The sequence below is a fragment of the Lingula anatina genome, chromosome 3, assembly GCF_051362555.1.
Source record: "Lingula anatina isolate TDL-2025a chromosome 3, LinAna3.0, whole genome shotgun sequence".
Lineage (NCBI taxonomy): Eukaryota > Metazoa > Brachiopoda > Lingulata > Lingulida > Lingulidae > Lingula > Lingula anatina.
This window is the reverse complement of record NC_141769.1, coordinates 4,805,409-4,831,298: the sequence shown is the minus strand read 5'-3', so window position 1 is coordinate 4,831,298 and position 25,890 is coordinate 4,805,409. Positions and strand designations below refer to the sequence as shown.

Here is a 25,890-nt window from a genome sequence, read left to right as displayed (position 1 = left end):
AAATAGCCCAATCATGCTGATTTTCGAACTTGACCTGCGTATTATGGATATTCATCAGTTCTGTAAGTTTCAAGTCAAAAGGTAAAATGGTTTTCCACTTATCGTGTTATCGGTGCTGCATATATGCTGAAAAAAGTGAAAAAACAGCATAAATTACCTAAAAGTGACCCGATCATGCTGATTTTCGAACTTGACCTGCGTATTATGAATATTCATCAGTTCTGCAAGTTTCAAGTCAAAAGGTAAAATGGTTTTCCACTTATCGTGTTATCGGTGCTGCATATATGCTGAAAAAAGTGAAAAAACAGCATAACTTCCCTAAAAATGGCCCGATCATGCTGATTTTCGAACTTGACCTGCGTATTAGGAATATTCACCAGTTCTGTAAGTTTCAAGCCAAAAGCAAAAACGGTGTTCCACTTATCGTGTTATCGGTAAAAGTGCACGACGGCGACGACGGCGACGACGGCGCCGACGGCGACGACGGCGACGACAGACGCAGATGATGGCTATATGTACAGACACATCTGTGTCTGTACATAAAAAGTTACCAAGGGGGGGGGGGGCATGAACTCCCATAATTCGTCATTCTATTTAGTGACAACGCATTTCGGTATATATTCTGGGCACATCAACATTATTTATTTTTAGATTTTTTTATTATATTTCTTTGTAAAAATTAAAACACGTAAGATTTGAGAATGGAGAAGTGTGTCAGTTCCGATACACAGAAAACACAGAGTACAGGATGGAGAAGTCCCCTAAAGAGAACACACTTAATAAAAGTAAGGAATATTAAAAAGCTAGTCTTGCAGTTTTATTTTCAAATCCTGCCAGCGCTCTTATTGCACAAAGAGAAATAACATAAATAACAACATTTACCATTGTATGCATAATTTGTCCAATATAATATTATATATTAAAATTTTTGATGCAACCATATGCACCAAAATGAAAACTTAAAATTAAAGCAACAACTTAAAATATATCATTAAAATTGTAACAAAAATTTACAACTGGGATAAAAGATATTGAAAATGTCCAAATGAAACACATAAAAATTATTGATGCTGACTAGGAATTGGAATCATTTCAAAATACAATATAAAATTTGTTTGAGTATACATGAAGGGTGTACTGGGAAGTATTGTTGCTAAAACTAACATAAAACCTAACAAGTTTGTATCAATATCTCACAATAAATTACTACATTTTAAATAATGTAAAAGTGTTGTTAATTTTAATTCCTAAAGCAAATTTGTATCAATATCTCACAATAAATTACTACATTTAAAATAATGTAAAGTGTTGTTCATTTTAATTCCTAAAGGTGCCCAAAGACCTTTGGCAATAGATGGCAGCAGTCACTGGTCATGTGCAAGACAACTCTAATCCAGCCACTGTTCAATACACTTTTCAAAGACATCCTTATTGCCATGCCAATGAGTGTGCTTAACACCAGGGATAACATACTTATGCAATGATCCTCTTTTGTTCAGGGTTTGAAGACCAAATGAGTCCTTGATATAATACTGGAATAAAAAGTTCAAACATGTATATTGATATAAATATATTTATTAAAAGCTCACACAACATATTTTCTTCATAAATTAGTTTTTTTGGTGCAATTTAGTAAAATTTTGCTAGTAAATTAGAGTCTGCACTAAAAGTGGTGAAGAGCTTATAGAATATATTTTCACAGCACATTTGTTAAAAGTAGGGGATTTTTTCCACTAAAAACAAATACATGTACACACCTCTTGGTTGACCATTTCTTTTACATTTTCATTTTCATCATACGTTCCAAAGTGACTGGAAATAGGAAGAAAAACATTAATAATAATAAAAAAAGTGTTAAGTTTATGGTCCTTGCATTTTGATAGGAATAACAGCCTTTTGCATGTTGCAGGCACTGGACTATTTTTAAAAAATGAAGCTTTACACTCCACCCCTTTGACCAAGATATAACTGGCCTGATACTATTCACCATGGCAGATGTGAAGAAAAAAAATTAAGATAAGGTGTATCTCTCATTGAAATACTCTATGCATGAATGCAAGCTACACCACATCCAGATGTCTCACATGTGACATCTGCCAAACATGCACCCTTGTAGCAGAGGTCAAATGTACTTTTACTGTACCAGGGTATATCATATACTTGAACACCATCTTTCCTTAGGCTGTATTGACAAATTATACACACAAACAGAAAGAAACTGGTTGTTCACTAATTCTAGTTCCCCCCTCCTCCCCAAGATTTCAGAGGCTCCTGGAAGCTCACTTCTCTACCATCAACATCTCTACCACTTTCAGTTTCTAGAGCCTCTGAAAATCAGGTTGATAGACAGTGAACAGCACATTAATTAATTTTGGACATCTTACCTAGACTGCCATGGTGTGATCACCCCATCATCTGGACCACCAATCATGATGAGGTTTTTTATTTTTAGGAAGTTGTTCTTAAAAGCTAAAAATAACAATAGGGATGGATGAAGATCCATCAAACAATCTTACGTTTCATTGTTGTGTTTCACACAAACACGCACACACTTTCATGTTTTTATACCAAGATTTTCTTTTGATCGACTTCACCGTGCAAAACTCTTTCCACAATATATATATAGAAGGAAACCTGTGATTAAAAAACTATTCAAAATTTAAATTTAAAATTAAAAGGAAAACAAGTTACCACTGCTGTAAGGATTGGCTGTCTGATTGTTCAACTGTGCAAGGAAAACCTTTAAGGCAGGTTTTTTGAAGAGGTCCAAATGATGTGGATCTGAAATACAACAGAAGACAGACTAGTCAATCAAGAACACTCTCATGATTTATATGGGAAAAAAATTCAAAAAAATTAATAAAATGATAAGTTAAATTAGATCTTTTTCAGTAAACATATTTTACTTTTTCCTAATTAATTGTTAGTACAGTGACATCAAATACAATTACTTTAAGAAAGTTAACTGGAAAGGGTCCCTACTTCCTCTGAATGAACAAGATTGATATGATATTTACTTACCGTACCAATAATCTCCTACAGACACATTCTGTCCAACAGAGGTATAGAAAACCCTAAAAATATAACAAATAAATTTTATCATAAAAAGCCAACCCATTAAATAAATTATTTTGACATGGGCCTTGTACCCTATTATATTTTCAGCAATTTTAAACATAAACTACGTTCAATTATTTGTATTTTTTAAAATTATCTTTCAGAAACTATATCCTGCTTTATGCTTGCTATTTCGACAACAAAACCAAATCCTTAAGCTGACTAAACTGGGATTTTCACTTTAACATTAAAATACATCCATCACAACCAAAACAAACATTACAAACAAACAAACAAACAAACAAACAAACAAACAAACAAAGAAAATACTCGTATAAATATTCCCGGCTCACTGCAGGAATAAATGGCTTTAGCATGGAAGGCACTGCAAGAAAATAGGATGGTTATTACATTTTACTTTATATCAATAGGACAGTCATTTAATTTTATTTAACATCAATGAGTTGGTCGTAACATTCAATTTAATTACAATGGGAAGGTAATAACATTTTTTTTTATATCTATGGGATGTACGGAACATTTTACTTATCATCACTAACAGTTTAATACTGACATTCCTTAAAGGCATCTTTGATGGTATGGAGACAACATTCAATTTTAATTCTAATGTACAAAGTAAACAAAGTGAAAGATACTAGTTTCACCAACTGAAGATTACTGAGATATTCAATAGCTAGTGAGCCATTAATTAAATATTTAATCACTTAGCCTTAGTAAATACCTCCAAATTGTCCCCCCTGAGGAGAGCTGAGGGATATGAAATTATAAACATTGTGGGAAGGCAAAGTTTCTAGCACCCCGCGACATACAAGGCCTCCTGAAATATAAATAAACTAGAGGATCAGAGAGGCGATACCGCCTCCAAATATTGTACCACCAGCTGGAGCAAGCGCATTCGTATAGACCCCCACATACACAAAATAAGTGACACAGCCACCAGTTTTGTGCTTGACAAGCTGTAAAAATGCAATCAACAAGAATTTTTAAACTATTGCAAAAAAAATATAGGGTACAATCAAATTTAAGTTCTTCGTAAGGTAGGTCAAGGGTCAATTTCAAGGTCACAGTAAATTTCCAGTATATGACTTCCTATTCAAGTTCAAGAGTAACTATGGACCTATCTCTGTCAAGTTTGAAGTTAAAAGAGAAAGAAATTAGCAGAGTTCAGTTCATGATAAAAAGTAGGTCAAAGGTCAATTTCAAGGTCACACTTAGATTGCCAGTATAGGACTTCCTATTCAACTTTTATAGTAACTATGGACCTATCTCAGCCAGTTTTGGAGATAAAAGGTAAGCAAATTTTGCAAAATTCAGTTCATGGTGAAAAGTAGGTCAAAGGTCAATTTCAAGGTCACATTTAGATTGCCAGTATATGACTTTCTATTCAAGTTCAATAGTAACTATGGACCTATCTCTGCCAGTTTTGGAGATAAAAGGGAAGCAAAATTTGCAAAGTTCAGTTTATGGTGAAAAGTAGGACAAAGGTCAATTTTAATGTCACATTTATAATGCCAGTATATGACTTCCTATTCAAGTTCAATAGTAACTACGGACCTATCTCAGCCAGTTTTGGAGATAAAAGGGAAGCAAAATTTGCAAAATTCAGTTCATGGTGTAAAGTAGGTCAAAGGTCAATTTTAAGGTCACATTTAGATTGCCAGTATATGACTTCCTTTTCAAGTTCAATAGTAACTATGGACCTATCTCTGCCAGTTTTGGAGATAAAAGGGAAGAAAAGTTTGCAAAGTTCAGTTCATGGTGAAAAGTAGGTCAAAGGTCAATTTCAAGGTCACATTTAGATTGCCAGTATGTGACTTCCTATTCAAGTTCAATAGTAACTATGGACCTATCTCTGCCAGTTTTGGAGATAAAAGGGAAGCAAAATTTGCAAAGTTCAGTTTATGGTGAAAAGTAGGTCAAAGGTCAATTTCAAGGTCACATTTAGATTGCCAGTATATGACTTCCTATTCAAGTTCAATAGTAACTACGGACCTATCTCAGCCAGTTTTGGAGATAAAAGGAAAACAAAATTTGCAAAATTCAGTTCATGGTGTAAAGTAGGTCAAAGGTCAATTTTAAGGTCACATTTAGATTGCCAGTATATGACTTCCTATTCAACTTCAATAGTAACTATGGACCTATCTCTGCCAGTTTTGGAGATAAAAGGGAAAAAAAATTTGCAAAGTTCAGTTCATGGTGAAAAGTAGGTCAAAGGTCAATTTAAAGGTCACATTTAGATTGCCAGTATATGACTTCCTATTCAAGTTCAAGAGTAACTATGGACCTATCTCTGCCAGTTTTGGAGATAAAAGGGAAGCAAATTTTGCAAAGTTCAGTTTATGGTGAAAAGTAGGTCAAAGGTCAATTTTAAGGTCACATTTAGATTGCCAGTATATGACTTCCTATTCAAGTTCAATAGTAACTATGGACCTATCTCTGCCAGTTTTGGAGATAAAAGGAAAGCAAAATTTGCAAAATTTGCAAAATTCAGTTCATGGTGAAAAGTAGGTCAAAGGTCAATTTTAATGTCACATATAGATTGCCAGTATATGACTTCCTATTCAAGTTCAATAGTAACTACGGACCTACCTCTGCCAGTTTTGGAGATAAAAGGAAAGCAAAATTTGCAAAATTCAGTTCATGGTGTAAAGTAGGTCAAAGGTCAATTTCAAGGTCACATTTAGATTGCCAGTATATGACTTCCTATTCAAGTTCAATAGTAACTATGGACCTATCTCTGCCAGTTTTGGAGATAAAAGGGAAGAAAAATTTGCAAAGTTCAGTTCATGGTGAAAAGTAGGTCAAAGGTCAATTTCAAGGTCATAGTAAGATTGCCAGTATATGACTTCCTATTCAACTTCAATAGTAACTATGGACCTATCTCTGCCAGTTTTGGAGATATAAGGGACTAGATGTTATAATTTTGGAGTTACCATAATGTGCCTTAAATTTCGTACAGAAAAAATTAATTAAAATAAAGAAAATGTCATTTTGGTCAAAATTCTTGAAATAGGAGGTGCTCTGAAGTTTCAGAAGTTCAAATTTGATGAAATAATGTCATTTTTGAACACAAGTTGTCTGCTTTGCCAAGCCTTATGTTTTATTTTTCCAGAGTTCAAAATTTATTATCTATTACCGTATTGCACATTTTGCTTTTACCACCAATATGTACTTTTTGATATAGCGTAACTCGAAAACCGTATGGAATACAAAAAAACCGAGACCACCTCCAGTGTTGGGCTTTACATGCTCTACAAAATGCAAAAAAAAATGGGTCTCTAGCATTAACGGTTCCCGAATTAGAGACAGTTTTCAGTTTCGGTATCTTATGGCCGCTACTCCCGTGAAAATGCACCGATTGACCCCAAATTCATGGAGATGAAAGATGACCTGAAGGGTAACACTTTCCAATAATATTATTGATTAAGTCTGTGTGGTGTCTGAATAACAGGGCAAAAAAAATTTTTTTCGTAAAAAATTTCATTTTTTTGAAAATTTTGGCCCATTTGACCTTGAAGTAGAGGTCAAAGGTCAAATCCAAGGGTATATTTGAAATCTACACATATGACTTTTGGAAAGCCGTCTATAGAAATTTTTCCCATAACTCCTTCCGTAGGGTAGATAATTAGCATTTAATTTTGCAATTTTTAGACAAGGGTGCATTGCAATGAGTGCCACACCCAGACCCCAATACCGACAAAGCCCAAATTTTACGTGGAACGAGTTGAGATTATAGGTGACCTAAATCCATGAGATGGGTACGGGGGCCCTTACCGTCTAGGAGGAGAAGCGGTAACGGTAGCCGTCCGGCGGAGCCGGCGGAGCCAACGGAGCCGGCGGAGCCGGCGGAACGATCCGGACGGGACCGAAACCATGTGTACCGCCAGCGCTAACGCTGGTGGTACAATTAATTAATAAATAAACAGACTATGACAAATAACAGGTGTGTGGTGAGGTTTTGTCATGACCCAAATGAAGGCAAAAGGTGAAGACACCTGGTGCACTGTTGGACATATCAGTAACCCCACCAACCATGAGGGGTTAGAGACTGATTAGATTAGATAAAATTTGATAAGATAAGAGAGCACCGACATAAAAAAATTCTTCCAATTCTGGAAAAAACATATAGTTATTATAATATTTTAGTTATAAATATTTTGTGATAAAATTTGCCTGACAGAGAATTATTAGAAAACCAGGTCAAAAATCAAATACCTGAGCAATGCGTATGACAATGAAAGAGGAAAATGATGAAGGTAAGACTAAGATATTTCAGCACATCATAAAAATGGCCAGAGTGTCACTTTGGATGATAGTTAAAGATGACCTTTGCCTAAAATCATTCATCGAAGTAAGAAAGGAGATCTTGGTTTTATCTTTTTTGTACATGATATCTTCATTGTCATAGTTGATCTGGTTGTTAGTTAGGTGGATGGAAAATTCCCATATCAATGAGAGAAAAATTTACAAGGAATTTATTTTCCTGAAAAGAAAAAAACAGGAAGAAAGAAAGAAAGTGCATTTCATCCAATGTAACATAATTAAAAATGGGCAACTCCTAAAAAATGGGAATATATATATATATATATATATATATATATATATATATATATAATAGAAGATAACCGAAACAGGAAGTGACTAACAAATTCACAAGGTTGTTCCACAACTGTGACTGGTTTTCAAGAAAAAAATCACCTTAATTTAGCTCAAGATTACAAACTGAAGGAGGATGCTCTACGTAAAATATTAATCTTGAAAACTGTGAATCTAGTGCATTGTGCAGTCACATTGAAAATTGGGTAATTTATCAACTGGTTATGACATTTAACACTACATATAACAATAAGAAAATTTCTTAAAAGAAACTTCCTTCTTGAGAAAATGTGAAAAAAAAGGAAAGTGCATTCCATCAAATGTAAATAAAAATGGGCAACTCCTTAAAACATGAATATCTAATAGAAGAGAACTGAAAGAGGAAGTGACTCACTAATTCACAAGGTTGTTTCATAACTGTGACTGACTTTCAAGAAAAATTTCAAATTGCTCTTACAAAGTGAAAGAGGAAGCTCTACAGACTACACAAAATCTTGTCATTTGTTTACTTAATGCAACCATGAGGACAAACTGGGGTACTAGTAATTCAAGTGACTAGTAATAACATTCAACACTGCATATTACAATAAGAAACTTTCTAAAAAGAAAGATAAACTTCCTCAATGAGAATGCGTGACAAAAAATAATTGAAAGAAGTTGACACCTGATTTTACACCAGCAAAACTTTCTGTATAAAGATAAATAATAACATTTGCTTGCAGCAATAATAGTCAAGCCGTCAGAACACTCAGCCAAACTACATCAAAATGGCACTTTCTTTTTATGACAGTCACATTCAGCGAAATCAAAAATTGAATATGGCATGAAGATACTACAGAAAAATAAAGTTATAGACTATTGTGTTTTATTGAGTATATATACAGTGTACTTGTCAAAGTGTTCATTTTGCCAGTACATGCTGGTGCATGTATAAGTTGCAATAAAGCATGAAAATATTTATATTCTTCATGAATCTAAAAAGTAAAATGTCATTCTACATACATATACACAAATAAATAAATAATTAAATATATATTAAAAAAAAAATCACCTTGAGAGAAGCAGATCAAGTGGACCCCCTGTGGGTTGGCATCCATTATTTTCTTCATCATTGGGGCAACTATTCTGACCTGTTTCCCCATGGGCTCCAAGCTGAGCAGATCGTTAAAGGCATCTATATTGTAGGTTTCTGTTCCTGGGTGAGCCTGTGAGGAGGATTAAAGCATACTTTTAAAATACAGTGGCATAACAAGGAAACATTTTGGAGTTGGAAAATCTGTTTGAGTCAATTGAAGATTCAAGTTTGGTAATATTTTGATTTTCATTTCAGGTAATACCAAAGAAAAATATTTGTCCCACAGGTTTTGTTCTAAAAAAGATCATTTGGGTAAAAGATCAGATAAGTCTGCTGTACATCTACATCAAAATAAAAGCACTATGCGGACCTGTCAATGCAACTACACTGCAAGTTGTCTCCTTTTCTTTCACTAAGTAAGTTAATAAATTAATGAATAAAAGAATAAATATATAAATAGCTTTAAATTCACAGAAGAATCAAGAAGCATGCATGTTGTTTATTAGTCTCAACATTAATATCCATTTTGCAAGAAATTGTTCCTTAAAAAATAATAATGATAACAAAGCTTTTTTCAAAATAAATCAAAGTACACTGTATCTATTATGTTCTCTAATTATTTTTCACATATTAATAATTGACCTTTTTTTTTCTTTTTGTTGAAAATTATGTTGGCAAAAAGTTCATCATGACATGTCATAAATAAAAGAAAATGTGCCAATGGTCAAATAGCTGCCAATCACATTTTGGCAATGACATAACTTCATCCCTCCAGATATGCAGTCTTATCTGATGCCTTGTCTATCCAAACAATGTCACTTTTATATCTGGGTTCTCTTTGATATATTAGACGTTTCGACTACATAAATACTAGTAGGTTGAGGAATTTCTCATCCAAGTGTTGTAAGGGGGGGGGGGGGAGATCAGCATAGGATAGCCACATGTAACTATAATGAATGAAATCTAGTAATTTTTTTTCTTTTTAAATGAATGATAAAATATTTGGTTAGAAAATATCCCATTTCTCATCAATCAGAATCTTACTACAATATTATTGCATTACACGTGTAATAGGGTACATGTATTTCATGTATTCACAGGTATAAATATATATATATGTAATAGTATATTGTAGCGTACATTGATATAAGTGCCTTATTATAAATAGCTCTTGTATATAAATATGTGATATGAATATGCATACTGGTGTTAGCGCCCTTTTTATGTCACGTGGGTCATGTGACCCTGGACTATAAAAGCGGTTGGCGCGTAATTCAAAGTGAGATACACCAGTGATCGGCTGTGTAGATAGTACGAATAAAGATTTTTCTAAAAGGACAATACACTTGTTGTCGTGCCTCGGTTACAAAAATGGCGCAGTCGACAGGATTACCAAATGCTCAGCAGTCAAATGTGACTTTCCTGGACTAAAATGTGGATCGTTTTTTCTTTCATTGAGATCGGATACACTTTTCTGATGAAGCCGTGAGCTCCGATCAAGCACAAAGTTGTACAGGTGAGCTCGTGACTTTCTTATGACAAAGTCAGAAATACGATTATATTCTGAGCATTAAATTAACTATTCGCCGATCTAAGATTATCACATCTTGGTGTATCGGAAATTGAGCTCCAAAATATCCACTTTGCGGACTTATAATAGTAAAGGTGGTTCTGAGAGGAGGTTCATCGATATCCTTCTCCGCTTCTCCATAGTGTGGAGCTACAATGAAAACTGACTTACAGACTGATCTCCGACAGATTGGTGATTCAGATACGATTTACCGGTATTACTTCCTGGTGAGGTAATCCATGGTGATTCTGAGGTATAACTTTCCTGAAGTATTCCCTGATGATTCCAAGGTGCAACTTCCCGGGGTTATCCCCTGATGATTCCGAGGTGCGATTCTCCGTTGTGACTCCCTGGTGATTCCAGATGTGATTCTCCGATTCGATCCCCTGGTGATTCCCGATGCGATCCCCTTGTGTTACCGATGCGATCCCCTGGTGTTACTGATGTGCGAGTACATCTTCGTAATTCACCGGTCCATTATTGCGTGTGATGAGATCCACCACAGCGGAGGCCTTGTATTCATTCGGAGACAGTGGTCAATCAGAATGCAAGGACTTTCATGATCTAAACGGACAGTGACAATTGTAACTGTGTTCACTATATTATTTTGAAATCGGACTCTACGCATTTAATTCTTTCATTTCTGGATGTGTACAGGCATTAGTTAATTGCAGTGGACGGCGGAATTAAAGGAGGTCGAGCAGAAAGTGATAAGTATACACATTTTTTATCCCCATGTATTGTGTTGCTTTATATGTTTCGCTCATTGTATTACCTCCTGTCTAGTGATTGTGTTTGTGTGTGCCGTCTCATGTTATATTGACTTGGCCCTTATTTGTGCTTCTGTGTGTAACAGTTGCTCACCCAATAATTGATTGTTTGTGTGTTTAACCACTAGCATAATATTGGGTGTAATTTGTGCAAAGCTTCCGCTCTACCTGTATAATTGTGATTGTGCAGTTAGTATTCCTGTGAAGTGGTGTCCATTGTTTGTTGTATTGTTTCAGTGACACGTCATTGTGATAACAATGCATTAGTGGCCGAATAACACTTGGATATAGTGATTGTAATTATTTGCATTACTAAATCAAGTCTAACAGCAACCATCCTACTTACCATGATGTGAATTATTTTGCGTTTAAACTGCATCTATCATTTAGTACTGGTTCGGTTGCATTTTATTTTCATTTTCATTGATTTCATTTGACATTTTTATTACATTGGTTACATTTTTTTTTGTTTTGTTATCTTAATAGAGGTAGATTTTTAGTTATTTTCATTTTGGTTAATCACTCATAGTTTGGATTATTAAGTTAATTTTTGATTTGTTTTAGTTGATACCCGATATTTTGGTTCAATAAGCCACTACCATCATAATATTTTTCTCTCTTCTATTTAATTAATTTGATACTAACTTGCTTAGGGTTTGGTTTGAGAAGTAGTCCTTTATTTTTTAATAGAGGTAATACAGCTTTTCACGCTCGTTTGTGCATTCCCTATTTGAGTAGTTTAAGTTTGTTTCCCATTAATTATCTGTTTAATTTGATCATTTGTGCTAATTTCTTATTATTTAAATTTTGATCATTTAATTTTTCATTGACCCCATTTTTGACCCCGGCCTCCTTGTGTTTTACCTAGTGTTACTAAATCATTACCTTTGTGGACCTTCCTTCAAATTGGGTTATCATTATTGATTGATAAAATAGTTTCTTGATAAGCATAATTAATTTTAAATTGAATAAGTTAGATTTTTGTTCATTAATTGAGCTTACTTTAAGGCTATATTAATTGCAGTTCAATCAGTAGTGAATTAGATTTTAGAAGTAATTGATTGATGTAGATTATTAAATTAATCAATCAAGGTCAATTATTCAATTAATTGAGTATTAATTTTTTTTAATTATTTATCAATTATTATTATTATTTTTTTTTTTTGTGAGCATTTTCCCATGATTTTTGGTGAGCACTTGTGAATGCGAGTGGTGTAATTGCATTGACTGTTTTGTTTTATTTTGTGAGCATTTTCCCATGATTTTTGGTGAGCACTTGTGAATGCGAGTGGTGTGATTGCATTGATTGGTGATATCTCAACATGGATACCCATTTAAGAGAGCAATTACAGGCTCTAAGCCCAGAAGACAAAGCTGCGGTGTTGCAGTTACTCAGTCCCGAGTCCGAAAGCAGTATATCTAATGCTTCCCATGAGCGCGACAGTGTTTCTCAATCACCTCGCGCTGCTCCACATGTGGGTGGGTATTCGCGTAAATTACGGCTATTTTCGGGAAGAAGTCCAACTCCACATGGAGAAGTTGATTTTGAAACGTGGATAATGCAATTAGAATCTATATTGGACGAAGGGTCAGATACTGAAAATTGTAGAATACTTAAGCAAAGTCTTTTAAGGCCGGCTCTGGACACTGTCAGAGAAGCTACCACTGCAACACAGGTTGTTGATATTTTAAAGAATGTATACGGGATAGTAATCGATGGTAAAGAACTCTTAGTGCAGTTTTTTATTAATTACCAAAAGGAAAAAGAAACACCATCACAATATTTACAGAGGTTGTACTTACAGGTGATGCAGGTTGTAGAAAGGGGTGGAATTGAAGTTAGAGAAGTCCCAGAGCATCTTTTACGACAATTTATTCGTGGGAGTTTTGATGAGGAGTTAATAAATAAACTTGATTTAGAAAAATTAACAGATCCTCCTAGTTTTGCCGAGTTACTTTTATTAGTGAGAAGAGAAGAAGCCAGACGAACGGAGAAGAGGTTACGTTTGGAAAAGAAGAAAGAAGCCAGAGTCCACTCCATGACGGTTTCAAAGGAATCTGAGGCAGCTAATGTCAAGATGATGGAGGAGTTACAAGCCAGAGTGGCCAAGTTAGAGGCTAAAGGTCAAGTGTGTGCACCTTCCACAGCGTCGCGGCCTGAGGTAAAGACTAAGGTAGAGAGAAAGGAGCGACGTGATAAAAAGAGTATTTTTTGTTTTAAATGTGGGGAGGATGGCCATGTAGCAAATGGATGTGAGAAAACAGCGAATGCAGAGTTAGTTCAGAAGAAACTCCTTCAGAAGACTTTAAACAGGTAAAGGTGTCCAGGGAGGGATCACTGGAGACCAGTAAGAAAGAGGATCCCAAGAATACAATTCAAACAGATGATTCATTTCAAAAGTTATTACAAAATTTAGTGGGAAGCTCAAATGAGTCCGTTTCAATTGTAAATAATATTTGTACATATGCTTTGGTTGATTCTGGATCAATGGTTACTTGTGTAAGTGATTCTTTTATTCAGCAGCAGTTTCCTGATTTACCTAGGTATTCTGTTGATCAACTTCTTTTAGTGAAGGGACCCCAAGATGAAAACCTGCCCTACTCGTGTTATGTAGAATTGGAGATAGCTATTCCAGTGGATGGGACAGCACACGTGGTAGGTGTATTCCCTGTGCTGGTGGCCCCTGATACCGAATATAACCAACAAATTCCCATGTTGATAGGAACAAATGTTCTCGATAGGTTGTACAAACAACTGGAAAATAAATATCAGGGTAGAATACCAAATGATAAAATTTGTAAATCAGTCAGTTTAGCGTTACAAACTGTGAAATTGAGAAAAAGACATTTGGAAAAATCCCAAGGGGTGTATGGATTATTGAGAAATAAAGAGAAAATCGAAGTTGGTCCAAACCAATCAAAATTTGTTTGTTGTGTGTCACAGATAGTTATCCCAATTCCACGAACAATTGCAATGGTTCAAGATTGTGGAGTGGCAGAGTGTGGTGTGCATCACGAAGACGGGTTGCGCGTGACTCCAGGGGTGATTGATTTAAGTAATGGGAATTTTGAAATTGAGATTACTAACCATCAGTCAAAATCGGTGGTATTGCAGCCTGGGACCACAGTAGCCCGGATTTCTCAGGTTACCATGATGAATCCGTCAAGTGAACTCGATGATGAAAGTTTTATAAACCAGTTTAATTTACCGGCATCCGGGGAAGGAATTTCCCTGATCAAAGATTTGCTTTTGGAGCAAAAATCGGTGTTTGCTCAACACAAGTTGGATATTGGGAAAACGTCGGTTGTTAAACATGGAATTGAATTAACAGATAGCGTTCCGTTTAAAGACCGGTCGAGACGTATTCCTCCTGCACTGTATGAAGAAGTGAGAGAGTACTTGGATGAGATGAAGACTGCTGGTGTGATACGAGAATCTGCTAGTCCATGGGCATCGAACGTAGTTCTGGTCAGGAAGAAAGACGGTTCTTTAAGGTTCTGTATCGATTATAGAAAATTAAACAACCGCACGGTACGAAACGCTCACCCATTACCGCGGATTGAAGAGACGCTAGATGCTCTAAAAGGGGCGGTTTGGTTTTCATCGTTAGATTTGTGTAGTGGCTATTGGCAAGTCGAGTTGAAAGAAGAAGACAAAGCAAAGACGGCATTCACAGTAGGACCGCTTGGATTTTATGAGTGTAACAGGATGGCGATGGGATTGACCAATAGTCCTGCAACGTTTCAGCATTTGATGGAAAGTGTGATTGGTGATTTGAATTTAAAAACCTGTATGATTTATCTTGATGATATTATCATTTTTTCAGGAGAATCCATTAGCGAACACGTTGCTCGAGTCAGAGAAGTATTGTGTCGATTAAAAAAAGCAGGGTTGAAGCTTAAGCCTTCAAAGTGTCAATTTTTACAACAGAGAATAAAGTATTTAGGGCACGTTGTTTCAAGTGCAGGCATTGAATGTGATTCAGAAAACATAAATTGTTTGAGACACTGGAAAACTCCTACTAACATTAAAGAGACACAAAGGTTTTTAGGTTTTGCTGGGTTTTACCGCAGATTTGTGAAAGACTTCGCGAAAATAGCAAAACCTCTCTACGAGCTGACCAAAGAAGAACAACGAAAGAAGGGAGCCGCCCATTGGGTATGGAAGGAGGAGCACCAGAAAGCATTCGAAACGCTTGTAGAAAAACTAACTAATCCTCCCATTTTATGCTATCCTGATTATACACTCCCCTTTGAATTGCACATTGATGCGAGTTCTAGTGGGTTAGGGGCAGTGTTATGTCAAAAGCAAGATGGTAACACACGTGTGGTAGCTTACGCTAGTCGGGCATTAAATCGCAATGAGCAAAATTATTGCTCAAACAAATTGGAATTTCTTGCGCTGAAGTGGGCGGTAACTCAAAAATTTCACGATTATTTGTATGGGCACAAATTTGTGGTTATTACAGACAATAATCCACTAACATACATTCTTACTACAGCTAAGTTAGACGCTGCAGGTCATCGGTGGTTGGCAAGTTTAGCCGCGTATGATTTTGAGTTAAGCTATCTGTCAGGTAAGTCCAATATTGACGCGGATGCCCTGTCACTATTACCAACTAGAAAGTGTCATTGTTCTTCACAGATTGTGAAAGACGTGTGTAGTAATGATCACAGTGTAGGTTTGGATGTTGGTTATTCTGAAAATCTTCCTTTTCATCCTAAGTGTTTCCCCCAAGTAGCAGAGTGGGAAGATTTGAAAGTTGATTGGCAGGAAGAGCAAAGTCAGGATCCAGTGATTCAAAAGGTGAGAGAAGTTAAATTAAATTCAGACAATTTCAGAAACCTACCACGAACCGACAATATGAAACCTTTTAAGAGATCATGGAAGAAGCTGAAAGTGGTGGATGGTGTATTGTATCATGTCGATCATGCGGACAGAAAGAGGTTAGTGGTGCCTAGTGCATGGAGAGAGAAAGTTTTTACTTTAACTCATGATGAAATGGGACATCAAGGTAGGGATCGTACACTTTCAATTGTAAAACAACGGTTCTTCTGGCCAGGAATGGATCACTTTGTTAGCGAGAAATTAAAAATGTGTAGACCATGTAAATTGGGAAAAAGTCCACACTTACCCGAGAGCGCAACAATGGGGCATTTAGTTGCATCTCAACCCATGGAAATTGTGTGTATGGATTTCCTTAGTTTGGAAGAGTCCAAAGGTAGGGTAAGTAACATACTTGTGCTCACAGATGTTTTCACAAAATATGCATGGGCTATACCTACAAAAAATCAGTCAGCCTTAACAACTGCTAGAGTCTTATTTGACAATTTCATGATTCCCTATGGATTTCCTTTAAGATTGCACAGCGATCAGGGGCGCAACTTCGAATCAAAGGTAATCAAAGAGTTGTGTATATTACTGGGAATAGAAAAATCCAGAACGACCCCCTATCACCCCATGGGAAACGGAGTTACGGAACGTTTTAACAGAACTTTAATAGGTATGATGCGTACACTCCATGATGACCAAAAACTTGACTGGAAAAGGTATGTACCTTCATTAGTTCACTCTTACAACTGCACGGTGCACGAGTCCACAGGCTTTAGTCCGTTCTACTTAATGTTCGGGAGGGCCCCCCGGCTTGCAGTAGACGTAATTTTTGGTCTGTACACGAAGGATGAGCACAAGGACTATGAAAGGTATATAAGTATGTTGAAAGAGAGATTGGAAACAGCATACAGCATTGCTAATGAGAGAGCAAAAGGGAAAAGGTCTAAAAACAAGCAAAGGTATGACAATCGGTGTAGAGGGGTAGTACCCGAGGTAGGGGATCGAGTTTTGTTAAAAAATGTAGGATTAAAAGGGAAACATAAATTGGCTAACAAATGGAGAAAAGAGGTATATGTGATTGTTGGTCAGAATGACTCTAATATACCAGTGTATATGATCAGACAAGAAAATGGAAAAGGGGACATAAAAAATGTTCATAGGAATTTGCTTTTACCTTTGATTTTCCCCATGGATTTGCGGGAAGAGAAGATCACTAAGGTAAGTACCTGTAGACCCAGACACGAGAATGAATTTTCAGAGATAACAGAGGACTCTGATGATTCTTCTGGGGTACATTATGTTGTACGATATGGGTCTGAACAAATGATCCCTGATGAAGACGGTAGTAATGAAAGGGTTAGCGTAGAGGAGGAGGATCGAGAGGACGACAGTGAGCAAGAATCGCAAGTGGAAAGCGAAGGTGAAGATGTGCAGGAAAATGATACACCAGTCCAGCCTAGGCGGTCCACACGCACTAGACGACGTCCGCAGTGGATGGAAGAGGGGAATTATGTGTTTTCACAGATTGTACCAGAAAGACGGTCCACATCTGCGTCTAGGTTACTTGACATTTACCGTACATTCATTCAATCTAGTGAAAATATGTTCAAACAGATGGTGGAATTATTGAAGGAAAGTTGAAATTTAAATTATAACTTGTTTTTTATGATTTATGTTAATTGATGATAATAAAAATGCTACAGCAATTGCACTGTTTTTAATTATTTTCCTCCCTAAACCCAAGTAATATTATTGCTTTTCCTTGTGAGAAAGGTTGCGTTTACTTGTGTGTTTGTACTGTGTGAACTCGGCGTACTCACATAAGATGGGAGTAATTTTAATCATTTTCCTCCATAAACCCAAGTAATAGTATTGCGTTTCCTTGTGAGAAAGGTTGCGTTTGCTTGTGTGTTTGTACTGTGTGAACTTGGAGTGCTCACATACGATGGGGGTAATGTGTTTTAATTTACTATAATTGTAATATTATTTTTTTTTTGTAATTTTCTCATCCACAGTTATTTTACAGTATAATCAATGGCGGGACGCCATTTAATTTTTGGGGGGCACATGTAATAGGGTACATGTATTTCATGTATTCACAGGTATAAATATATATATATGTAATAGTATATTGTAGCGTACATTGATATAAGTGCCTTATTATAAATAGCTCTTGTATATAAATATGTGATATGAATATGCATACTGGTGTTAGCGCCCTTTTTATGTCACGTGGGTCATGTGACCCTGGACTATAAAAGCGGTTGGCGCGTAATTCAAAGTGAGATACACCAGTGATCGGCTGTGTAGATAGTACGAATAAAGATTTTTCTAAAAGGACAATACACTTGTTGTCGTGCCTCGGTTACACACGAAACACTACAAATTACATAAATTTACAAGTGGCAAATGCTTTAAAAAAGGACATCACAATTTTTGTACTCCATCAAGTACTGTTATTCCATCAACTACTCTAAAAACTGACATAGTTATGAAAATGGCTAGTGAAAACAGTATCATCTGAGTTACATATGATCCATCATGAATGATGACATTTATAAAGCTGATAAAAGCCGTGATTAGAGTCATGTTAGGTATACTTTGCGGTATACTTTAACAATAAAATCTATACTGGCATGCTTTGACAGATAAACAAATTTTAATTAATTATCAATTGTATCTGCTCAAACAGGAACTTCAAGGTGGAATTACACATTTTATCTGTTGAAATTAATATATGCACCAGTATATCAAATTTAGATTCTTTATATTAATTGACAGGAATTTATATAAAACAGCCTAGCTGCAGACATTATTTGGAACAGGATTTGTACATGTACACTTTCACTTACAATTTGTGTTTAGTAACAGTATTACACTAAATAATACAGACAAAGCCAGACTACATTTTTATTTTGTAATTTTAATTAAAAAATTTGGAATTGGCTTTCTTGTATGACTGTACTTTAATAATACTTGACGGCGAGTATCAATGTGACAGGGATAGATGACATCTGCAGTTCATTGTTCAATATTCATATTTACGGTAGTCTTTTGAGTCCACATTAGACTGTTGAACAGCAAGGGTGGAATAAAACAAATTTAGTGACAATCAAATTGGACAATGAATTTATGATGCAGGTCAAATGATGTTATCAAACTGAATTTAGCAACACGTATACAGTGATAAAAGCCTGGCAAGCATAACGACGAGATCCATTACTACAACCTAACTGTATCTGCACTAACTTGTACATGTAACAAGTTTAGGCCGCTTTTAGACATAAAAACAAAACACTCACCTTCTTAATAAATGCTTTCAGGTCATTTAAATCTCTTTGGGATGAAAGAATGCCGTGCATCAATATGACAGGTTTATAACTTTCGCTCACCCCATACTGAAGGAAAAAAAGAAATAAAGAAAAAAGAAAAACGTCGGGCATTCCGCCGACTTTCGACTGCTACTGCTACCTCCTAACGTAGAATTTTCACAAGGGATGACGACTTCGAAGTCTCACCCCTTTCGGTAAATAATATAAATGTTGAAGTCCTATTTTGATATGAGAGCGAAACTTTGCACCCCATTTTATATATACCGCTAGAGATGAAAGTCCCCACGTGGATTCTTATCATGTAAAAGCGGTCAGAGTTCACGCTACTGTGTTTGTCAGTGGCCTTTCTTGCGGTAAATTGTAGGTCATGTAAATAAGAAGTCGATGGCTTCTCTTGAAAAAAGTCAGTGTTAGATATCCGTATACTTGCAAAATCCAAGCTAAATATACAGCGATTTTGGCATCTATTGACTAGGAAATTCATTTCATTTTAAGTTTAAAAATATTATGGTGCGTTTCTTTTTTAACAATAGCCGCTTTGAAGTAAACATTGGTGTGGCGATGTGCTATCACAACTAGCACACTCTAAAGCGTTTCTACGTTATCCTGCGTGAGACTTGCGAAAAGTGAATGCTGTTGAAAAGGCGAAACTACATATATATAACAATTTTGTTATTAGCACATCTAGACTGCTTTGTTTTATGCTGCAAAAAATAAAAATAATAATAATAATAAATAAAAATAAATAAAATAAATAATAATAATAATAATAATAATAAATAAATAAAATTGCTTGTACAATTTATATTTTGGTAAAACAACCCGATAATGCTGTAAAAAATATTAAATATAAAATAAAACCTCCCTGTAGTTGTTTAAAATAGTCTTATTATGATGCGGAAGTAGTAAGTGGAAACCCTGTAGGACATCATACAAGCTGTGAACTTTAGTAGCTGTATACATGCACTTAGATTTTGTGGTTTTCTCTGCTTAAATTTACTGTATGTTATATTTTACTTGTACAAAGAACACTAGGGTAAACTGTATATTTTCATTTAACAATTGTAATAAAGTAGAAAATACTTAAATAATAAAAATTAGATATTCTTCATTTTGAAACTATTTAATTTATTAGTTAAACTTTCTAAATAAAAGCTTGATTAAATATGGCATCAGTATTTCATTTTATTGCTTTAAATCAGTGATAATGCAGTATTTAAAGCAACCTTCTTCAGGAAGACTCCTGCTTTAGAATTCGGTTAAAATGGTACACAAAACCTTGCAGTATATCAATCACATTAAATATCTAAAAGCAATTAAAAATGTAAATCGCATGGCTACTACGGTACTACCAGTTGATATTGGTAATTATTATAGCAAAGATGTAAAAACATTAATGTTAAAACTTTTGCTGAGCCTACATGTACTAGTAGTAATAGTGCACTTGTATCATGCTATGGCTTTAATAAATAATTACCTGCACTGAGTAATAAAAGATATATTGCACAAATTTTTAATGTAAGTAAGATCTTCAATTTTTACATTGCAAACTGCAGACCAAAATTAAGGAATTCCAGCAACAGATGGCACTAGTCAGTATAGTCACATGCAAGATAGCACTAATCCAGCCACTTTTCCATGTAGGTTTTAAAGACACTTTGGTTGTGGGGCCAATGAGTGTGCTTTACCCCAGGGATGATGTACTTGTGCAATGCTCCCCTATTGGCTAGGGTCTTGAGGCCAAATGAATCCTTGACGAAATACTGGAATAAATAATATCTGTTTAATGAAAAGTAAATCTGTAAATGTTAAACAATATTTCAGTCAGACTAGAAAATATATGTTCCTGTTGCCAGAAGTTATGAAAATCTGACGAAATGATTGACAACATATATACTGTTCTGCCCACAGATGGAACAATTTTCAACTAAGCAGCTCAAGTATGTGTACGTACCTCTTGTTCTTCCATTTCCTTAATTTTTCCTTTTTCATCAAATGAACCAAAGTGACTGGAAATAAAATAAACAATTGTCTTTTTGGAATTTGTTAAGTAAGAGAAGAAGAAGAAATTAGTGTAATGTTATACAAGTTAACCATCATTAAATGGAAAGAAATTTGGTTTCTCCTGTGCACAATTTGATTGGTCCTATACTTGAATAACAGACTGCACTGGGAGCATATGTATTGCCTGTACAGATGAAGGCACCTTGAGTTACAAGATTAAATTAACTGGAAACAGCTAAGACATGTTTCCAGTTAAGTTTCTAGGAACATCTTAACTCAGGGTGATAGACGGTAAATGGTTTATTAATTAATTTTGGACATCATGCTTACCTAGACTGCCATGGTGTGATCACCCCATCATCTGGACCACCAATCATGATTAGGTTTTTTATCTTTAGGAAGTTGTTCTTGAAAGCTGAAAATAACCACAGGGGTGGATGACAGTATTTAATGCACAATCTGTATATAACATGCCATTTTTATGCATTTTATGAACAATCAGTGGCGGATTTAGGGGAGGGGGGTCAGGGGGGCGGTTTTGCATCGGAGGACCCCCCTTTCAAATAATCCTGGATCCACCCCTGAACAATATTACATGTTTTTGACTGAATTTTTTGACTGACTCAGATCCACAAGCATACTATCTCTCCCTTAAATGTAAAGATGGAAAGTATGTGATATAATTATTATTTCAGTAATAATAATTATACTTTTAAATTTTTAATTAGAAAAGATAACAAATACATAAACAGGATTTTACCATTGCCTTGAGGATTGGGAGCCTGGTTGTTCAACTGAGCAAGAAAAACCTTCAAGGAAGGTTGCTTGAAGAGGTCCAAATGATAAGGATCTGAAGACAGAAAGACAAAAACTCTGAACCTTTTGTATATTTATTTGTATATGTAATTTTCTATGTGGTAAGTAAGTAATTGATAAGAAAAATGTTATATGGTTGCAACCTAACTTCACAATAAAAGAAGATATAATGATTCAAAATTGGCATATTTATTTCATATATAACACAGTGGTTATCTAAAACTAAACTTGGCTTTATTCTGACACAAAAATATTGATCCCTGTTCATGAAAGGTATTGTTGCCCTGGTCATGTGTGAGGACAAAAGTAAGCTATATTATGTGCACTTACCATACCAGTAATTTGCTATAGACACATTCTGTCCACGGGGTGTGTAGAAAACTCTTAAAATAAAAAAATTTAAATGGCATTGCATGGTTTAAAACATTTAAACTAAAATTGGGATTTTAAAATAATGTTATCCTTGACACATGCAATTTTAATTTTTAAAAAACTATTCTTTGTCGGGTATACCTAATATTTAAAGACTGTGAAAATATTTTGCACACAAAGTCCCTCTCTTAACTCATGAAAAATAAATAAATTTCAAGACTTTTTAATTACCTGTAGATATATTTGCTGCTAATATTTGGAACAAAAGGCTTTACCATGTTAGGTACTGCAATAAATTCAATTTACATTTAATGCAATTTCAAAAAATAAAAATAAATAAATAAAAATAAAAAAATTAAAAACTTCAATGTTGTAATATTTGAACATTTCATATTAACCACATTTACAGTCAATTTTGTTGTCAAGCATATCTAATTCTGGTATAGTTATCAATTCATACACATGATTCTCTCTTCAGAGAAGGCTTGGAATAAAGTAGACATGATGATCTATAATAGGACTAACAACCTATTGGTAAAAAGTATTTAATGTTGATCTTTATTTCGTTCAAGAATGATTACCTCCGTACATTCCTCCTTGGGGAGAGCTGAGGGAAATAAAATTATGGACATTGTGTGAACCTAAAGATTCCAGCACCCCACGACATATAAGGCCTCCTAAAATTAAAAAAATATATATTTATCAGCATCTAACTGAAAACTTCAAGCACTTTTACATATCACAATTTCTCACTTCATCCAGATTATACTTCTCTTATTTTCTTATTCAGAAATAAAAATATTACTTTTCAAATTATTATGACTAAACTAAACATAAATAGGTGTTTTTCATTTCGAACTTTGGCACACACTACTCAATATAAGATAAACCCAGGATAACCAAGTACTGAAGCAAAAATTTTATTCTTTTTTTTTAATATGATGTTTTAGAGAATAACCAGTTTATTATTTAGGATATTCATCACGAAACAAACAAATAAATAACAATGATAAGAAATACATAAAAATTTGAAAACAAAAGAATACCTTGTGAGTAACAAATCATGTGAACCCCCTGCGGATGGGCATCCATAAATTTTTTCATCACGCCGGATATTTGGGTCACCTGTGTCCACATGGGCTGTAAGCTGTCCAGGTCGTTGAAGGCATTCACATTCAGTGTTTCTGTACCAGGGTGGGCCTTTAAATGCATGAAATACAATAGATAGATATGTATTATTATTGTTATTATTATTATTATACATACTGATATGATAATTTAATGTTGTTGATTTGTTTTAATTATATCCAGATTGAAACACATGAATCAATGAAGGACATCATCTGCTTTCTTCCTTTTTTTTTTTCTACCTGTGTAATGAAAAATACAGACAATGATTTTAAATTTAAATTGTCACAGTTTTGCTAACTAGAATAAATTATCCCACTGGCAACTGACAAATGTAACAATTAACATATTTGTCATGAGAGAGGGGACTGGAGAGTTCTCTGGCTCATAAATAAAAAGAAAAAATTCTGGTTTGATTTCAAACCTCTAGGTATAAATACTAAGCCTGAATGGAAGATTTTTATCTGCAGGTGGGTGTAAACAGAGAACGACTTGTCATAAATTATATTCTTAAACTGGCTGTAGTTACCCCACAGCTGGAGGATGGACTGAGAGACAGGTTCTGCCCATGCAATCAAGACAAACTTTCTCATCCGATAAGAGTCGGATAACAATGACCAATACAACAATTAACGTGTGGTGTCACTTTTTCTTACTGGGCAGACAACAGCTGATGTAAATTATTGATATTTCCTTCCATATTAATAATTATGTTTGACACAAATAAACAAAATAAATAAATAAATAAATAAATAAATAAATAAATAAATAAATAAATAAAAGCCTCAAAACATAAAAATGTCTTTATGAAAAGATTTTCTTTTCAAAGAATGATTAGTTACAAAGGAATACCAACAATGAAGACTATAATAAATTCAGAGACATGAAGATAACACTACAGCCCCATGTCCAGACACACCAGTGGCTGTACCTAAAACCAGATCATAAAACAATATGTTGTAGGCAACAATTGTCATTCTTTCTAGTGTTAGTCATTTTACTTGTGGAGTATATCTGGTAAAAGTGACATATAATTAGTAGAGATAAGATATAAATATAGTGTTTATAATACCTAACAGCCATGACTCTCCAGAACTTTTATATCCCCTTGCATTTCATCTATCAGCAAACATGATAATGGAGAAACCTGATATGTTGGACATATAAATGATGGAACTGCTAGTGACTAAGTCTGAGGCTGTTAAGATAACTGCACAATTGTGGAAGGAGGGATGGGGGGGGGGGGGCAGACAGTTGGAGAATAACATATTTTAATAAGAAAAAATAAATAAAAACACAGCAGCAAAGCTGGCAAGTATACAGACATTAATCTGGCGTTAAATAGAAAAAAGTCATTCCATCGGGCAATTTTAATATAAATAGGCAAATACCTGTAAACCATCAAAATAATTAAAAAAAGACCGAATTCTGCAATGTTTATTGCCTTCAAAATATCACTGTTTTTCTTTTTGTACTGAGCCTGTTATATCACTCAGTTTCTGAATCTGAAGCATGTGTACAGGGAAAGCTCTAGAAAATATGAAGCAAAACTAAAAAGATGACTTCATATACATACATGGAATGTAAACAAATACAAGTACTTTCATAAAAAATAATCTGCTCAATACATGTTGCTTAGTTCTTAAAGGAACCTAGCTGTCTAATCCAAACAATGCCACTCAGCAAATTTGAAATAAGACAAAAATATGGTTTTGCAGTTATAGGGTGAACAACAACTGAGTCAGACAGCGACTGTAATGGCACAGATGCCATGAAAAAATAATCAATCAATTAGAGTAGAATCTAATATAATGGGCGGATCTTAATTACACAAACAAAGGATATTTAAAATTCCTTGATAAGATTAACCAATACTTCCTTAATTATGTGGATACTTATCTTTTTCAAAAGTAATTACATTGCCAAATTTTATTACTGCAGATCAAATATGTTAGTTATACGTGATAAAATTTTGATCAATAATCTAATACCGTTATGCGTTAAATCAAGATAATATAATATCAATGAAAACAATTTATAGAAAAAAGCTTACCTGTTTGATATACTGTTCTATATTATTTAAAGATGTTTGTGATGAAAGAATGCCGTGCATCAAAATCACGGCCCTATAGCTATCGCTCACTCCATACTGGAACATGAAAAGAGTAAAACAAAAGAGAAAACGCCCAGGCATACTGCTGTCTGCTAGTCTCTCTACTGCTACCTCCTAACGTAAAAAATCCACAAGGCAAGCCAACGTCGAAGTCTCTGCCTTTTTGGCGTTTGTATGATTGTCTATCTGGTATAAAACTATT

At 34.8% G+C, this 25,890-nt stretch overlaps 2 protein-coding genes across 4 annotated transcripts; both read right to left on the bottom strand.

The window, feature by feature from the left end:
• Nucleotides 1-804: 804 nt before the first annotated feature.
• LOC106157522 (lysosomal thioesterase PPT2-B) lies at nucleotides 805-19,702 on the bottom strand. Of its 2 annotated transcripts, none has more exons than XM_087007655.1 (9): nucleotides 19,316-19,702; nucleotides 8,726-8,879; nucleotides 3,800-3,895; nucleotides 3,388-3,442; nucleotides 3,022-3,074; nucleotides 2,692-2,781; nucleotides 2,385-2,469; nucleotides 1,758-1,812; nucleotides 805-1,532 (listed from the first exon to the last, which is right to left on the bottom strand). In XM_087007655.1, the coding sequence occupies exons 1-9, from the start codon at nucleotides 19,364-19,366 to the stop codon at nucleotides 1,389-1,391; spliced, it is 783 nt and encodes a 260-aa protein (XP_086863781.1). In that variant the 5' UTR covers nucleotides 19,367-19,702; the 3' UTR covers nucleotides 805-1,388. The 2 variants fall into 2 exon arrangements, with proteins under 2 accessions (XP_086863781.1, XP_013388652.1); XM_013533198.3 differs by having other exon boundaries at nucleotides 19,226-19,683.
• A 212-nt stretch (nucleotides 19,703-19,914) lies between these two features.
• LOC106180726 (lysosomal thioesterase PPT2-like) lies at nucleotides 19,915-25,795 on the bottom strand. Of its 2 annotated transcripts, none has more exons than XM_013564801.2 (9): nucleotides 25,629-25,795; nucleotides 23,494-23,647; nucleotides 23,029-23,124; nucleotides 22,679-22,733; nucleotides 22,406-22,458; nucleotides 22,020-22,109; nucleotides 21,590-21,674; nucleotides 21,210-21,264; nucleotides 19,915-21,018 (listed from the first exon to the last, which is right to left on the bottom strand). In XM_013564801.2, the coding sequence occupies exons 1-9, from the start codon at nucleotides 25,767-25,769 to the stop codon at nucleotides 20,875-20,877; spliced, it is 873 nt and encodes a 290-aa protein (XP_013420255.2). In that variant the 5' UTR covers nucleotides 25,770-25,795; the 3' UTR covers nucleotides 19,915-20,874. The 2 variants fall into 2 exon arrangements, with proteins under 2 accessions (XP_013420255.2, XP_013420257.2); XM_013564803.2 differs by lacking the exon at nucleotides 25,629-25,795 and adding an exon at nucleotides 24,648-24,803.
• Nucleotides 25,796-25,890: the final 95 nt, after the last annotated feature.

What these genes read in the sequence shown, in the direction of transcription:
- LOC106180726 (XM_013564801.2), bottom strand. Translation starts at nt 25,769, where the DNA reads ATGCCTGGGCGTTTTCTCTTTTGTTTTACTCTTTTCATGTTCCAGTAT. An exon ending in CATGATTTGTTACTCACAAG is followed by an intron (nt 23,125 to 23,493) that starts GTATTCTTTTGT and finishes TTTTAATTTTAG; the next exon opens with GAGGCCTTATATGTCGTGGG. An exon ending in AGCAGCAAATATATCTACAG is followed by an intron (nt 22,459 to 22,678) that starts GTAATTAAAAAG and finishes TTTTATTTTAAG; the next exon opens with AGTTTTCTACACACCCCGTG.
- LOC106157522 (XM_013533198.3), bottom strand. Translation starts at nt 19,366, where the DNA reads ATGCCCGACGTTTTTCTTTTTTCTTTATTTCTTTTTTTCCTTCAGTAT. An exon ending in AGCCGGGAATATTTATACGA is followed by an intron (nt 3,075 to 3,387) that starts GTATTTTCTTTG and finishes TTATATTTTTAG; the next exon opens with GGTTTTCTATACCTCTGTTG. An exon ending in AGCCAATCCTTACAGCAGTG is followed by an intron (nt 2,470 to 2,691) that starts GTAACTTGTTTT and finishes TGTTATTTTTAG; the next exon opens with CTTTTAAGAACAACTTCCTA.